This window comes from Microcebus murinus, chromosome 6 (genome assembly GCF_040939455.1).
Source record: "Microcebus murinus isolate Inina chromosome 6, M.murinus_Inina_mat1.0, whole genome shotgun sequence".
NCBI classification, from domain to species: Eukaryota; Metazoa; Chordata; class Mammalia; order Primates; family Cheirogaleidae; genus Microcebus; species Microcebus murinus.
Window position 1 is genome coordinate 94,238,632 of NC_134109.1, and position 17,183 is coordinate 94,255,814.

At 44.5% G+C, this 17,183-nt stretch overlaps 1 protein-coding gene across 3 annotated transcripts in view; it reads left to right on the plus strand.

Annotated features, from left to right (window-relative positions):
- Window positions 1-17,183, plus strand: part of MYZAP (myocardial zonula adherens protein) — a 93,009-nt gene that overhangs the window by 21,232 nt on the left and 54,594 nt on the right. For all 3 annotated transcript variants that reach the window (XM_012783040.3, XM_012783039.2, XM_012783042.3), the window contains exons 3-5: window positions 6,491-6,646; window positions 10,087-10,179; window positions 13,605-13,718. In XM_012783040.3, the coding sequence (XP_012638494.2) occupies window positions 6,491-6,646; window positions 10,087-10,179; window positions 13,605-13,718 (363 nt within the window). The remainder of the gene's footprint in view (window positions 1-6,490; window positions 6,647-10,086; window positions 10,180-13,604; window positions 13,719-17,183) is intronic.

Sequence of the window (17,183 nt, forward strand, 5' to 3'; positions counted from 1 at the left end):
ATGTTGAAAAGGAGGAAACCCATGCCAGCAGGTTTTATCGTCCCCTTCCCTTTAAAAGCCCAGGATGAGTAAGCCTGCGAAGTTCACGTCCTTGGTGCCACTGTTTATACAACATCACGGCTGTTGCCAGGTGAGGGAACGTGCTGCCATGATTCAGAGCTTCAGCTGGGAGCCGCTGCCCTTTGTGACAGCTTGCAGGGACGCTGCGTGCCTCTCAGAGATAACAGCCCCGGGAGGTCGCGGAGAGGCCTGGGGGTCTGGTCCCAGCTTCCTCTCAGCCACTTCGGGAGTCAGGACAGTCATCTCTGGGAGCCTCAGTTTCCTCTTCTAGCGAATGGAAATGTTAGCCTCGAGCCCGTGTTTTCCCCAATGTTTCTCTAGCCGTGGAACTGTAGTCAAACTGCTGTACGTGGAAGTGCCATCGGGACATCGTCAAAGTGCAGTGGCTGTGGTTCAAAGTTAAGGTCCGGGCTCCGTTGGCTGCCTCCAGCAGTCCCCACCCCTCCACCCTCCAGCCCCATCAGACGCTGAGGAGTATTGTGCACAAACCCACGGGGCTGTGCCACTCTTCAATTTTTCTAGCCTTCTGAGACTTTGTGATTCTCTCTCCAAGAACAGAAACCAAGGTCAGTTTGGGGATGTTGAGCATTTCACTGTCGGCCAATTTGAGGGCTGTAATGAGAACAGCAAAAAGACATAAGAAAAGAGGGGTGGACAGACACACAGAACCACCTAGACGAATATGTAGCATTTGGTTGAAACCCAGATACTCAGAAGTATAAAGAAACTACAACACTGATACTAGAAACTACAGGATCTACTAGTCTGCCATTAGCATACTAGGTGTTTATGTGTATTACTCCATGTGCTCCATAGACTGCCCCCTGAAATTGCTGGTAGTATCCCCATGTTACTGTTCAGGACCCTGCAGCTCAGTGACATGGGGTAAATAACTTTGCACAAACCACAGGGCTAGTAGATGGTGGATTTGCAATTCCAATTCAGGCTGGCCTGGCCATGTTGCCATGGGAACATCAACTTGCGTGCTCTCTCCTATCAGAGAAAGTATCTTTAGAATATTTACATTTTATCAGTCAAGGTTACCTAAGGTGTGTACTGTACCCCAGGTTCTAGAAAAGCAGTTCCTGATTTTTTTCGCCTCCCATGGACTCTTCCCATTTTCACTGGCATTGTCGGGCCCATGCCACTATCGTCTGCCTACAAGCCATAAAGTCTTGAAGTCACCTCCGGTCAGCATGCTGTCATTACAGCTGTCATTCTTTTGGGGACTTCTTCTTGGCTGAAAACTTTTCTTTTCCTTCTCAAGTATTCTGAGTGATCTTTTTTTCTCAGCATGAGTTTATGTAGGAAGTAGGCACTGTTCACTCTGTGAGATAATCAGAAATAACAAATTAAAAAAAATTTTTTTTTTTTTAAGAGGAGAGGTCTTGCTGTGTCACCCAGGCTGGAGAGCAGTGGCTATTCACAGACACTGTTGTAGTTCAAAGGCAGCCTTGAGCTCCTGGGCCCCAGGGATCCTCCTGCCTCAGCCTTCAGAGTAGCTGGGACTCTAGGCTCGAGCCATTGTGCCTGGCCAAGTATTTTTAATAAGCCAAAGGTTTTGATTTCTCGGACAACAGGGGGTTGCCCATCTCCTCCCTATTTCTCTCCCAGGCTGTGGGGAGAGATTCATTTTTGTCACAAGAAGGCAAAACAGTGTCAAGTGTAAATAATGACCTGGGACGAATAATTCGCTAAGATGGACACAAGATGGACACGCAGGTCAGACAGGCCAGAGCACATTCCTGACGGTGCAGCCTCTACCTGCAGGAGGGACAGGGTGCACGGGGTGGTGCCGCTGTCACACTGTCCCCTGGCTGGCTGCTGTCCTCTGGCTGGAGAGAAGAGGTGCAGAGCAGGAAGCTTTGGAAATAACTTGGCTTCTATTTTGCAAAGCATTCAAGTCATGTCATGGTCCTTTTAAGTCACGTTGGCAGCCGGGACGTGTGACCAGCTGCCCCGTCCTAGCCTCTGGGGCCGGGGTTGGCTGCGGCAGTCTCCCGCTGTCAGTTCTGATTTATGTTGAGCTGTGTGTCTGCTGTTATTTATTCCCTGACAGCCCCGTTTGACCAGAGGATTTTTTTTTCTTTGCACAGGTTGATCCTCAGTGTTTAGGATGACCAAATACTCCAAATATCCTGTCTTTCTTTTTTCCTTCAAAATGTATTTGTGGAGCATCTATTTATGCTGAGTACCTGCGATATAGCAGTGAATATGGCAGATACAGCCCCTGTCTTTGAGGAGCTTGTTGCGTTGTAGGATCATATACTCTGATGTAGGATTGAATAATATCACTGGCCTGGTTAACCTAAGCTCTCCAGGGGCCAGTAAATCCCTTACACTAGGCATTTAAGCTGAGTTCCTTTTCTATAGCTTCTCTTTCTTTCTAAGGCAGTTGCTGCTAAAGGTATCTTAAGGGAAAACAGCCATAGTATGACCCTGTAGGTACATTTTGAGTTATGAGTACTCACAAGGAATAGCTTAATTGAGAGATTCTCTGTATGTGTTACTGATTACACCTGTTGTGAATGCTGGTGCATTTCTCTTAGGGAATATGGAAGGGCCTTTCACTTGGTCCTTTCCTTTTCCCTTCTTCAGCAATAATTTTCTTTTTATCCCATGCATCTATTAGGGCTTTTGTTTTCAAGGTGATTTTGCCTCGTATTGTTTCATGCCCAGGCAATTTTCGATAGGTCTGCTATATATTTTTTAAAAATTTATTTTTTTAATACCAAACAGCATTATAAGTTTTAATAAAACTTAATTTTGGAGGGTTTCAAACATATATGAAATGTGACAGGCTAGTGTAATGAGCCACTGACCCTTCCCCCTGCCCCAACAGGCTTCAGCCCATGGCCAGTCCCGCCTGGTCTACACCCCCATCTGCTTCCTCCACCCTGTACAAAGAAACAAATGGATGTCATAAATATTTTCAGCATGCTTCTCTAAAAGATGAAGACTGCTTCTTAATATTACCACCTTGCTATTATCATGCCTAAAAAAATTAAAATTTATCTCACAGGGAGATATTTTAAAGGATATAAGAGGAGGAAAATTGAGTCACAAACACCTTGCCCAGCATACCAGCTCTTTTCTTTCTGTCCTGTGTTCTCCATATTTTGAGCAAAAGCACACTGACATTTTGTCAAAGCGACAGCAGTCTCGGCTCCTTAGCAACTTTTCTGGGTATACAGGTTGTGACAGGGGTAAAGATCAGCTCTCTGTTCCTCCATCTGAGAGGAACCGAGGGTGTTCCCTTCAGCTGGGCCATGTTTGTGTCCTCTGGGGAATTCCCCAAAGCCTCTTCCGACTTCTGAAGCTCCCCATTCATTCAGCAAATAGGTACCGAGAAGCTTGTGTGACAGTCGCGGAGGCCCTAGGACTGGTGGAACTCACGGTCGGTAGGGAAGCAGCCTGACATAAGTAAGGATACCAGCGGTCACCCGGGCTGTGGCTGGGGTGGGTGTCGTGGAGAAGTGTGAGAATAATACACCAAGGAGCCCTGCCAGGCCCGAACGGTGAGGGAAGGCATTCTGGAGGGAGGGGCCTTTCAGATTGGCCCCTAGAGGAACAGAAAGAAGGGGGTAGAATGGGATGTAGTGAAAAAAACCCCATCCTGAGCCTGCCTCTTGCAAATGGCCCTGGGACCTAAGGGCCAGGCTCTCGGCTTCCCTACCCCTTGGGACTCTGAGATGCCACAGGAAAATGTGGGTTCCAGTTCCACACCGACTCTTAGCTGTTTTGGGGGTGTTGGAGTGTAGGAAAGAGCTTCCATTTGGAAAGCACTTGTAGGCTGCCATTTGGAAGAACTAACAATATTTACATAGTAGGGTTTCTGTGAGGATTAAAGAAAATATAATTTATAATAAATAAATAGTAACATAATATATAGTATAATTGCTAGGGAAGTAACTTTTTCTTCTGTTTCACTATAAGCATGCCTTCCTCTCCCTGTCGTGGCCGGGCAGCTCCTCAGGCTGCCCCAAGAGTCCTCTTCTCCTGGAGTGGCCCACGCCACGGCCGTCACCCTGCTCCTGAGCAGAGTCCTGGGGCTGTGTCCTTCCTGGGGGCCTTTTATTTAGATTCTGACACATAAAAATGATCAATTCAAACATAATGCATTTAAATTTTTTTTTTCTTTTTTTGCCACAAAAACAAAAACAAAAAAACACCTCAAAGGGTATAAGACAGCGTAGAGGAAAACGTGAAATCCCATTTTTACTGAGGAAATTGTGATGAAAAGTTTGGATTCTACCTTTTTAGATGTTTTACACACATAAACATTCTTAAAAAATGGGAATATAAAATTTATTATTTTTCACTGAATGCATCTTATATATCTTTCCATGTGCACAGCTTCTAGATCCAGGAGCTCTCAGGCAGTGTTCCACAGACCCTTGTCCTTGCGTTGCTTGTGTTTTCCTCCCTCGGTGGTGGCCCTCATCGCCCTGCCCTGCCCGGGGCCAGGAGCCAGGATCCTCTGTATCCAGCCTCCTGAGTTTTCCTGCGAGCCACACCACCCCTGAGAGTCTTTGCTTCGCAGAAATGCATGTCAGCAAAGCCTTATGTAGTCGTCATCAGCTTGTTTTTCAGGAACTGGGTGGAGTTCATGACTGAAAGAGCAGGCTTTTGTTTCCTGGTATGTGGGGAGTTTCATTGGAACTGTTCCTCTTCCTAGTTTTATTTCTAGTAAATTGGGGATAACTTAATGCCAGCTTGTCACTCCACCGAGAACCATTAATAGCTCAGTTACCCAAACTCCCACACAAATTTCCAAGGTAGCATCAGTGCCTGGGAAGCCCAGGCGTGAGGGACTCAGGTGGAAGCATTTCCCAGAAACGAGTACAAAATGTCACAGCCTCTTGCACCCCGTCTTTTCCCAAGTAAATGCAGAAGGGTGGGAAGCAATGGATATTTTGTTTTCTCACTTTTTAAAAAGCTCTCATTGTAAAAACAAAAACAAAAAACAAACAACAAAAAGCAATACAAAAGTGTAGAAGTACAAAAATGAAAGCCATTCCAATCCCAGAAACCCCTGCACCACTGCACCGTCCCCTCCTTAGCTCTACTGTGAATAATGGCTCCTGTATCTTTCTCGACTTTCCTTTGATTTTACAAACCTTGAATGAATGGGACCATAAAGTACTTACTGTTCTTCCATAATGAATGAGTTTGAAATACAAACTGCAGTTTTGTGTGTCAACAAATACTTGGCGAATACTTTGTGTGGAAAGAACTGATGCAAAGGTGGTTGAAGAGTTAGCTGGAGAGCAGTTACCATGATGGAACTGGGGCTTCTGTGCTGTGGCATTGTTGAGGTTCAAGGTCAGCCGCAGGGAAAGCTGGGAGAAGGCCAGTTTGCCTGTGAAGTCTCAGTCCTCGGTTTGGTTTGTTCCTGGCTGCTGTCGCCTCTGTGTTGTGGAGGGCCCTGCTCCGGCCCCTGCATCTGATGTCACCTGCAGTGTGGGAGGCAGACCTACTGCCAGAACCACAGAGCCAGGCTCGAGTCTGGCTGTGTGACTGCAAGCAAGTTCCTTAACCTCTTCCAACTTCCGTTTTCTCAGCTACGAAGTGGGGAGGACAGTTGGTATGTCATAGAGTCATTGTGAACTGTAAATGTGTTTAGGGACATTTCCAGCTTATAGTAAGCCCTCGACAAATCTTGATTTCCCGTTAGCCTGCCTCCTGAGTCTTCATTCTATAAAGGGCTGTTAAGACTTGGACATCTTACCTTTTCTCAAGGGTATTTGCATTTAACAATGACCAGAGCTTTACCTGGAGGAAGTAAAGGTCATCCAGCAGGAGCAGGGGGATTCTTTTGGGCTGAGGTCACACTGCCTCTGCCTGGCTTTGCAGAAATATTTCATGATTGGTCACAGCAGGTTGTGTGCTAACCCCACTTCCTCTTCTCAGAGCTCGGCCCCAGGGTGAGCCCTATCCTCAGAGGACAGTTTGGCTGCCAGGTGACTGCCAACCTCCCCCTTATGCATTTCGGGCCACGTGTTTAATGGCGAGGTTGAAGCCACACAGAGGAACTGGTATAAGGGGAAAGACAGCATTACTAAGAGCATGAGAGTTCAAACACTGGCTCTTGTTATCAGGGACAACTTAGGTCCATCCGGCACCTTTGTGAGAATTAGGAAAGAGCGCCCCCTCTGGGAAGATGGGGCCGTGCACTAGTAGGTTAGTGGACAGGGCCTTATAGAAATTAACGAGAGGTGCTACCTTCCTCCAGGGTAAATGCAGCACCAGCCTATGTCAGGTGTGACTTGGCGAGCAGAGACTAAGCTGGATTTCTGTCCCCACTACCAGGCACCCAGTGCTGGGCACAGCCTGCATAATCACACACAGTGAGCCCATTATTACAGCTGTTTTCATGAGCTGTTTTCAAGACTCAATATTCTTTTTCTCTTTTCCTGCCTCCTTTTAGCATGCTGACCCAAGCAAGGGAGAACCTACCAGGAAACTTCCTCAAGGTGTTGTTTATGGCGTGGTACGAAGATCAGATCAAAACCAGCACAAAGAAATGGTGGTGTACGGCTGGTCCACCAACCAGCTGAAAGAAGAGATGAACTACATCAAAGATGTGAGTCATTTAAGGATTTCCCCCCCGCCCTGGTTTATATCGTTCTTGTAGCATGTAAGAAGATAGAGCTGGAAGCATCGATGTCAGCATAATAAGGCGTTTTGAAAGAATTCTTTGTGTTGCCATTTGAGATAGAAATGTTTCCACGTGTCTTCATGGTAAAGGTAAAAAGTAAGGATACAATTCTGCAAGGAGAGATAGGTAGAACGTCTATGGGATGGATGTTACTACGTAGGGGTACCCAGGAGACCAATGGCTTCCTCCTTCTAGTACAGTACAGAGGCTCTTAAGTGGTTTTGCTTATTATACTGGACGCACCTAATGTAGAAGTTTGGACAACTGTATACACTTGGATGTTTTTGGCTGCAAATAACAGAAAAGCCAACTCAAAAAGGAAATTTATCTCACATGGGGACAAGTTTAGAGGTGAGTGGGCTCCAGGCAAGGCCCATCCAGGCTCTAGTTCTATATCTCTGTGTTTGCATGTCTCCTGCCTCTTGCAACCTCAGGCTCAAGGTGTCATCTGAAAATATGACAGTGGCTGGAGGAAGAAGAGAGGCCACATACCTCTGGGTACTTTTTAGAGGCCCACCCCCCACGCTCACTAAATTACCCTTATGTCTTTGTGGCTGGCACTGGTTCACTGGCCCAGTCCCTGCCCAGCCAGGGGAAAAGGAAGACTCTGGCTGGTTCAGGGCAGGGAGTCGGGTTGGAATGAATGTTGCGAAGTTAGCCACAATAGGTGTCGTTCAACCGAGCCGATCAATGCCATTTCTTTGCATTCAATATTGTCTTATTTTTTTAACTACATATTCTTTTGAGAAGATTTGGGAACATACAAAAATATATACGAAGGAGGACACAAAATGACCCATGATCTCACCACTCAGCCAAAACAGTTGTGAACATTTTGGAGTATGGCCTTCTAATCTTTATCTGTCCATCTCCATTTCTTTTTGTTCCACCCAGTGTCACTCTAGATTGTCTGAGGTCCCTGTTGCCCAGATCAGATTGATTAGATGACAGAGGAAAAGGGATGCCCTGACATTGATGGGCCCAGATCTCAGATCTGCGGCTTGGAAGGTGCTTGTGAGAAGCAGAGGCAGCGTGGGGGGAGGCCTGTGAACCCGCAGACCTTGCTTCAAGGCCCAGCACTGTGCTTGGCCCAGCCTGTCACTGTCACTCCATGTAGGCTTCAGTTTTCTCGTGTGTAGATTGTGGGGACAGGGTTTAACCCCCTAAGGTCAAAACCTCCAGCTCTGTGAGCCTCATTTTATTAATATTTGGTGGACTTGTAGATGGGATGCAAAGCTACACTGTCTTGGCTTTTGTAGGAGTTGTTAAAAGAAACATTTCTTATTGAATTTAGAAAATAATAAATGATTAGCAGAAGCTATGAAGAAAAGCCAGAAAAGCTACACACACACACACACACACACACACACACACAATGTGCGTGACAAGCACCAGCCTCAAATCCAGGGTTATCCTATTCAGAGTGTTTCATTCCTGATTTCCCTGTTAAGATCAGCTCAGGCATTCTAAGTTTCCTGTATTTTTTCAAGAAAATACTTGAACCTTCCTCATTTAAATGCACCAAACAGCATGGCATTGCTTTAGAGGTAAACCTTATAAGCAGAGTACAGAGTTGCAAATTGCCTAAGATAAAGACGGCAGGCCCAGGCTGATCGTGAGCCATGGATGACATGTGCCAAAGTCACAGGGCTGGTTCCGACCTGGATTTGCCAACCTCCGCTGGGACCTGCAACTTAAAATTAATTTCCAGGTCCCTCCTTCTATAGCTGTTTTCAAAATCTATCCCTGGCCTGGTCATTCCTAGGTGTGTTTATGGGCTTGTCTGCCACCTCTCCCTTGGGATTGTCCCTCTGACCCTGTTGGCTTCCAGCCGTGTTTGTCGGTGGGAATGACACCCAGCTCAAGCTTCTGCCCACTCACCACCAGGGAGTGGCACAAGTGCCAGCTCGGGGCCACATGAGAAAGCCACTCTGCTGGCCCAGAATGAAAGTCGCGGTTTTGGCTTCATTTTTTTCCAAAGTATTTGTAGTGAATGGCAAGAAAGTAGCCTGTATTGTTAGAATTCTCCTGGGAAAGGCTTAGGGTCTTGACTCCCCCCTTATCCCAAATCTCCATCAATATCCAGTCACCCCTAATAAACATGCAATCTAACTTCAAACCAAGTGCTTGCTATGCAAACACACCTGCAAAATTGTCTCCTCATACTGTCCCCTAAACTCCTGCATTCTAACCAAACTGCTGCCTTTAAGCCCTTCCTAAAATAGAAACTCTGGCGAGTACCTGGAGAAAACTCCCTTGAGACCTTCTGTGCTATTGAGGATTCCTGAGCACTTTGTCCATCCTGGGGACACCGGAAGAAGGGAGGAGAGAGGGATTGTTTTGTTTTTAAAGTTTTCAAGGCCTGTTATTCCTATAATGTCACTGTATACAAACTTGAACAGTGTTTGTGTGAACAAGTTTTTTTTGTTGTTGTTGTTCTTACATTGAGCGCCTTGTATATTATTGGTGATTATCAAGGAACTGACTTTCACATTTATGGGATTTCCAGGCTCATATTTTCCTGCCTTACATTCCAGATATTTAATTGCTCTTTGGCAGTCTGAGCAGAGATAGGGAAACTTAGAAGTTGTGTTTTGGTTTTTGGGTCTTTTTACATGTGTTTGCAGAGTCAACTTGTTAAAAAACTTTCGACTTATAAAAATGGGTGATAGGGGCCGGGCGCTGTGGCTCACGCCTGTAATCCTAGCTCTTGGGAGGCCGAGGCGGGCGGATTGCTCAAGGTCAGGAGTTCAAAACCAGCCTGAGCAAGAGCGAGACCCCGTCTCTACTATAATTAGAAAGAAATCAATTGGCCAACTGATATATATATAAAAAAAATTAGCCGGGCATGGTGGCACATGCCTGTAGTCCCAGCTACCAGGGAGGCTGAGGCAGAAGGATTGCTCGAGCCCAGGAGTTTGAGGTTGCTGTGAGCTAGGCTGATGCCACGGCACTCACTCTAGCCTGGGCAACAAAGCGAGACTCTGTCTCAAAAAAAAAAAAAAAAAAAAAAATGGGTGATAGGAAAGGAACAAACCTTGCCCAGATGTGGTTTGAGAGTGATAGGTGAGTTCCCACAAATCATTTTTTTCATCAGAGTTTATTATTTGGATACTTAGTATTTATTAATAGTTACAGTCATATGTAATCATAACATGTATATATAAAATTATTATTTGGATAATTCCCGTAGTTTTTAACTAGACGTCAGGGGTGTTCTTCTCCCTTAATTTCCTAAGTGTCCTGTTCTTAAGATTGTTTTTTGTGTGGGGCCCTTCTTTCCTTAGGGTTTCTTAAAAGCTTTGAAAATCCTGCATGCAAATGTTAATAGCTTGATCTCTAACTGGCCTCTTTGTGGGCTACAGGTGAGAGCCACTTTGGAAAAGGTGAGGAAGCGAATGTATGGAGACTATGATGACATGAGAAAGAAGATTCGAGAACTCTCCAGGGAACTGTCAGTAAGTTAATATCTCAGTGACTGGGAAATATGGAGGCACGGTAGGGTTCAGAACTGTCTCTCAGTGGTGTTTTTAATAAATGGAATTGCATTTTAAATGAACCGAGGGAATTTTTATCACAGAATGAAGTTTATTATTTAAAGGAAAATTTTTGTGGTGAGAATAATCACCTTCATATTTGAAGCACTCCCACCAAAGTCAGGAACAAGATAAGGAAGTCAGCTGTCACCATTATTATTTATTGTACCTGAGATGCTAGCCAGTGGAATTAAACAAGGGAAATAAATTTAAAGGTTTACAAAGGGGGGACAGGCAGATGTAAAACTATCAGTGTTTATGAACTATATTATATACCTGGAAAGCCCAGGTGAACCAGTGAAAAAACTTCTATAAACAATAAAAGGATTCTGTAAGGGCAGAATATAAAATTAATATATACAAAAAGGTTTCTGTAGACAAACAACATAAAAAACAGCTAGAAGAAAAACAGCAACAAAAAATATTAAATGTCTAGGAATAAACTTTAACAAATGGAAAGATACATCGTGTTTAGAAAGGACAATTCAACATCGTAAGATGTCAATACAATCCAGGTTAATGCACACATTTATATGACTCAATAAAAACACCAAAAATACCAATCAGATTTGGTTTTTATTTTGCTTTTTACAACTGGATGAGGTGATTCTTAGGTTATATAGAAAATAAATAAAAAGAGCTAGGAAAATTCTGGGAAAAAAAGAGCATTGAGAGTGACTACCCCTATCAAATATTAAAATAAACTGAAAAGGCCTCAGAGATTAAAACAGTATATAGTATTGGAACATAAGCAGACAGCTATTAGTGAAAAAAAGTCTCAAAATGTACCCTATTATACAATACAAATGTAGCATCTCAAATAAAGGAGTAAAGTATATTTGCCAGTATATGTTGTTGGCACAATTTATATGCTATTGGGACAGTCTCATACCTGGACAATCTCCAAATGGAGCAAAGATCCAAGTGCTAAAAATGAAACTTAAAAGTGTTAGTAAAAAATACGTGTGAATTCATTTATACCCTTGCGGTGGGAAGGCCTTTTCTTATTATGACATAAAATCCCAAAACCATGAAAGAAAAGGTTGATAACTTTGACTACCTTAAAATGAAAAACTTCAGCTGGTAAAAGTGCCCAGCTCAAACTCAAATGACAGACTGGAAAAAATTATTTTCCTTTCTTATCATAGATACTAGGCTAATTTTCTGAATATTTAAAGAGCTCCTACGAATCAATAAAAAGCCACAACTCATAAAAATAGGTGAAAGATTTGTAACTGGCAATTTATAGTAAAGGAAAGATGGAGAGCTTTTAAATGTATGATAAGATGTTCTGCCTCACTCACAGTAAGAGAAATGCAGATCAAAACCATCCTGAGATATGATTTTTGTCTATTAGACTGGCCAAACTGCAAGAATGGTGCAAGATACTGTCAGCAGTGCTGTGGACAAACAAGCAGATCGCTGATGGGGATGCAATTTTGTATTGCTCTTAGGGAGAGCAATTTGGCAATATTTATCAAAACTACAGATGCCTAGATCCTTTGGCCCAGCAATTCTATTCCTAAGAATTTGTTCTACAGATAGGCCCTTACAAATGAAAAATAACATATGGATGAAATTATTTATTGCAGCATTATTTGTAGTAGTAAAAAGATTGGAAACTTAAACGTCTATCAAGGAAGAGAAGGTAAAACAAATTGTATCTCTGCAATAGAATACACGCAGTTGTGAAATAAACGAAAAGGTCTTCAATGCTGAAATGTGATAAAAAAAAATTAAATAAATAAATAAAAAATAAATGAAAAGGTCAGGTAAGCCCTTTAAAAAGAGATACGGAAAGATTTCAAAGATACAGAGTAGGTGAAAAAAAGCAAGATGCAGGAAATATGTACAATTTGATACCCTTTGTATAAAATGGGGATAACAACATATCAGGATTGTTCTGTGCATGTACAAAAAATTGCTAAAAGGATAATCTGAGAAGTAATTAACACTGGTTCTTAATTGGGCTGTGGAGTGGGCAGGATGGTTACCCAGCAGGTGGGATAGGAGTGACAGGGTGTACCTTTTATACTTTTTAAATCTTGGTACCATGTGAGTGCATTTCCTACTCAAAATTTTGAGAAAAATAACCTTCCTCTAGTTTAACCAAACCAATGCTTGTGGACATTTAAAAAAATTTGTTATTAACAATCCTAAAGACAAAAGTCCACGTCTGTATGACATACCTTTCGTAAGAGTTAATATCTGTGGGAGAGAAGGGGAGTTACAATAATCACACATTAGGGTGCAGTTTATGTCTAGGCCGTGAGACTGTCTGCTTAAGTAAGACCTACTGCCTTGATTATAGGAGTGGGGCGTATATAAACATACCCACCTAGGCCATTCCCACTGGCATGCAGGAGATCTGTGAAATTCTAACCTATTTATGGAAATTCACTCCGTCATCCAGGCGCTAATGACTATCATCACAGCCAAAAGATTGGATTTGCAATAGGTGCATAAACAAGACTCTGCCCTTTGCTTTCCATTGCCATCTCCTACACACCCTCATTTTCTCATGCTAGAACTGTCCCGGGAACCCTGTCTCTCTGCCTTCACGACTCTTTGTTCTCCAGGCCATCCTACATACTGCAGCCAGATTAAGATTACTAAATTTCCTGCCCCATAAACATGCCCCTGAACAAGAGCATGCCACGTGTCCCTGGCCCTGGCCTGCCGCTTCAGCTGTCTCCCCCACTCCCCAGGGTGCACGCCCTGCAGTGTCGTGCCAGGCTGCTTCCTGCGGCTCCCACCTGGCTGCACAGGGCTCTAGCCCTGAGTCTGCCTGGGAACCCTACCCTAGCTGTATGCAGCCTCTTGCCAAAGGTCTAGGTCAAGACTGGCCTCTGATGAAACTTCCACAAACATGTTCACCACACACGCCCAATAAAGACAGCAACGGCAGGAGCAGCATCAAAACAATTCTTGAGAATTGGGAGAGCCCAAAGTCTGTTCTTTGGTGGGTAGACAGAGCGAGATGGCAGAAGTTATTCCAACTGGGTTCTGATTCTGTTGTAGCTGTTCACTTCCGAGCCGTTTGTGAGCAAATCACTAGACCTGTCTGATTCTGTTTCTACCCTGGAAAGGGCAGTGTTCTGACCCCTGCACAGTGCCGTTGCGAGGGCTGAGTGAGGCCCTGGGGGTGACCAGTGTAAATACCATGCAAAGGAAGAGTGTTCTTGTCCTTCTGCTGTCCGGGTCATGCAGATGTTGACTTTGAAGCTTGACTTTCAGTATTGCTGAAGTGGCTGTGACTGCTATCAGAAGGGGGTTGCTGCTTAACTGAAGATTGCTGCGGGTGTGTATGGACTGATTGTGTGTCACTGTCTCCTCAATCTGTCCAGGTTTCCCAGGCTCAGCAGGACTATCTAGAGAACCACATCCAAGCCCAGTCGTCCGCCCTGGATGATTTTAATGCCATGAACTCAGCCTTGGCGTCGGATTCCATTGGCCTGCAGGTACTGGCCTGCTCACTGGTGGATGGGTTGCTCTATTACAGGCCAGCCAGGCTTAGCCGAGTGTGGGCCCTGTCCCTCCGTAGAAGAATAAGTCACAGAGTGTCCTCAGATCTTTATCCAGAACCTTTTCAGCAGAGCCACAACAATGACTGTGCCCAGAAGACGGTAAAGGAAGTTGAAGGAAGCACTTCCAAGCTGAGACTCTAAAGCTTTGTTTTTGCCCTCATTGTAATGGGGGTTTAGATCCTGTGTTCAGTGTGATGTCACTAGTTTCACCAGGTGCCCAGGTGGTCCTCAGCGTCAGTTCCCAGGATGGCACATCAAGCCCCCTTATCCCTCCGCTCCCAGTGTTATAGAAGTCCCAGCCAATTTCAGAAAAGGCAGACTTAACCAAAGTCAGTCTGTACCCTTACATGCAAGTCATTCCCAAAGGCCTATGAGCACTTTTTCTTAATTGAGAAATTATTTTGCATCAGAAAGAATCATGCAAAAATGCATATATATATATATATATATATATATATATACCAAAAAAAAAAAGAAAGAAAGAATCATGTGCATTTCAAAGAATGCCTTGTAGTAGCAGAGAGGAAAACAGGAAGACCAGTCTCCTGCATTGGTGAAGATGTATGTTGTCACCCACTTCAAGGGACTGTTTATTGTCTTGATTAATTTGATTTGCTAGGAGCTAACCATTCAAATGCTCCCCACTCTTACTCTTCCGACCAAGTCCCCTACCTAGCCTGCAGATTAACTTGCAAATGTTCAAAACAAAGCATTGTATTCACTTGAAATAGCTTCCATTGGCCTCAGTTTCCAAACATAAGAACAATAGTTTCGGCCAGGCTGGTGGCTCACGCCTGTAATCCTAGCACTTTGGGAGGCCGAGGCAGAAGGATCGCTCCAGGTCAAGAGTTCGAAACCAGCCTGAGCAAGAGCGAGACCATGTCTCTACTAAAAATAGAAAGAAATTAATTGGCCAACTAAAAATACATAAAAAAAAAAAAATTAGCTGGGCATGGTGGCACATGCCTGTAGTCCCAGCTACTTGGGAGGCTGAAGCAGAAGGATTGCTTGAGCTCAGGAGTTTGAGGTTGCTTGAGCCCAGGTTGATGTCAGAGCACTCTAGCTGGGGCAACAGAGTGAGACTGTGCCTCAAAAAAACAAAAAAAAGCTAGTAAAAAAAAAAAAAAAGAACAATAGTTTCTGCCCCTCCTCCAACTTTACTTGGCTCTTACCCTCCTCTTAAAAGTTTCACAAATGATTTCAAATCCTTTCTGGGCCTATATAAATAATTTAGTAGGTAAACACACATTTTCATGTTGAGATTCTCCATGTCCCCTAGAGCCTAGCATTCTCTAACAGCAGCTGACAGGGCAGTGGTGACAACAGCAGAGCTGGGCCACTGTCCAAGAGTGGGCCTGGGTGGGCCCCGTGTTTGGGTTTGTCTGGGATGCCCATTTCTGGTGGGGCCCCCACCCTTTTCCTGGCTCTCTGTGGCATATGCCAGCTTCTCCCTGGCCTCCCGCCAAGCCCCGCTTTGGGTCTGGGTCACCCAGTAGCCTTTATTTTCCCTTCCTCCTGTCATCAGGGGGCTGGCCAGCCTCCCTTCCCTTCCCTCGCAGATGTGGCCCGCTCCCAGCCAACCAGGAAGGGCCTTACCCCACCTGAGTACAGACTCCATTGCTATCTATAGTGTGTGTCTGGTTTTTATTTCCAGAAAACAACATTTGCAAGCATTTTCTGGCAATTCTTCTGATTTGCCGTGTGGCTGACACTCCAGGCATTGACCGCAGAGGTCAGCTGTTGGAAGGGTCAGCTCCAACCCAGGCTCCCTGACTGATTCCCATGTCTTAGTCCTGGGCAGCCAAAGGAGCCTTCTAACTATAAGACTAAACATTGTGACAGAGGCGGGGGTAGGGCAGGAGCAAGGCACCATCTCACAGCAGGAAACCCAGCCCAGTCTGAAGGTAGATCCAGGGTCCCAGCCTCTTCCACTGGCCCGTTCCACCCAGGAAGTCCGGACCCTGGGTTTTATTCCATAGAATGTCTGAGCTGGAAAGACGTGTCGAGATGATCTCCAGCCCCTTTGTCTTATGGATAAACACACGGAGGCCAACAGAGAGAAGAGACATGAACAAGGTGCCTCTAGCTAGTGGCAGAGGCAGAATTAGAAGAATCCTGGTCTCCTGGGCCAGACTGTGGGGTTTTTGTACAGATAGATGTAAGAGTAGTTTGTGAAGCCAGTAGACTTGCAGGAGGGGGTGATTGGGCTAGGTGGTTTCTAAAGCCCCATGAAGCTCAAATGTTCTGTGATTCCATGATTCCAAATGTCTTCAGTATTTCCTTTAATATGTAATTACCACCTTCAGAAATCCTTTTTCCTGATTGAAGTAAATTTGGGAGAGAGAAGTTATTATCATCCTGCTTCTCAGGAGAGGTTTATTATTGTCCAAAGTGGAGGTTGAGGAGTTGGGAAAGCTGCAGAGTCTAATCATCTAACAGGGAGGAGGACAAAGGTGTTAGAAGCCGTGTTCAGCACCAGAGTTCCCCAGTCTTCTAATTTGAAGTTGTAGATGACTTTGGAAGGTGGTAAAAGGTTTGCCCCGCAGCCCAGTGCCCAGTGGTAGGAATTCGTGGAAGCCATTTCTCCCTAAGAAGAGTTAACCAAGTAGAAACCAAAGTAGTAAATAGCAACTTTTTTTTTTTTTGAAACAGAGTCTCATTGTGTTGTCTGGTCTAGAGTGCCGTGGCATCAGCCTAGCTCACAGCAACCTGAAACTCCTGGGCTCAAGCGATCCTCCTGCCTCAGCCTCCCAAGTAGCTGGGACTACAGGCGTGTGCCACCATGCCCAGCTAATTTATATATATATATATTTTTTTTAGTTGTCCAGCTAATTTCTTTCTATTTTTTTAGTAGAGACAGGGTCTTGCTCTTGCTCAGGCTGGTCTCAAACTCCTGAATGCAAATGATCCGCCTGTCTCAGCCTCCCAGAGTGCTAGGATTACAGGCGTGAGCCACCACGCCCGGCCAATAGCAACATTATTAATTTAAACATTCTCGCTCTAGTGGGTGGCCTGGAGCAATAATCAACAGGCTTTCGACACTTGTCAGACACTTGTCTAAGTCACCAAACTCTAATCCTTGGCCCTTCTTTGTCACCACCCATCTCTGCCTGAGGGAGGAAGGTCAAGCATTTGCAGGCATGGGTGTGACTTCAGCCATGTTGTCACTTACCCCGGCAGGCAGTCTAGACATCCAGAAGTGACGGCTCTTTTAAGAAAAAATGGGAATATCTCCAGTCTATAAAGCTCAGATTTTGTTTTCTGATTTCATTGTGTGAATTTGAAAAATACAAAAAAAAAAAAAAAAAAAGAAAAAGAAAATAAACATCCATAATCCTATCACTTGAATAGTGAAAACTATCACTTGGATTTCCTCCTAATTTTTTTTTCTTATGCCTA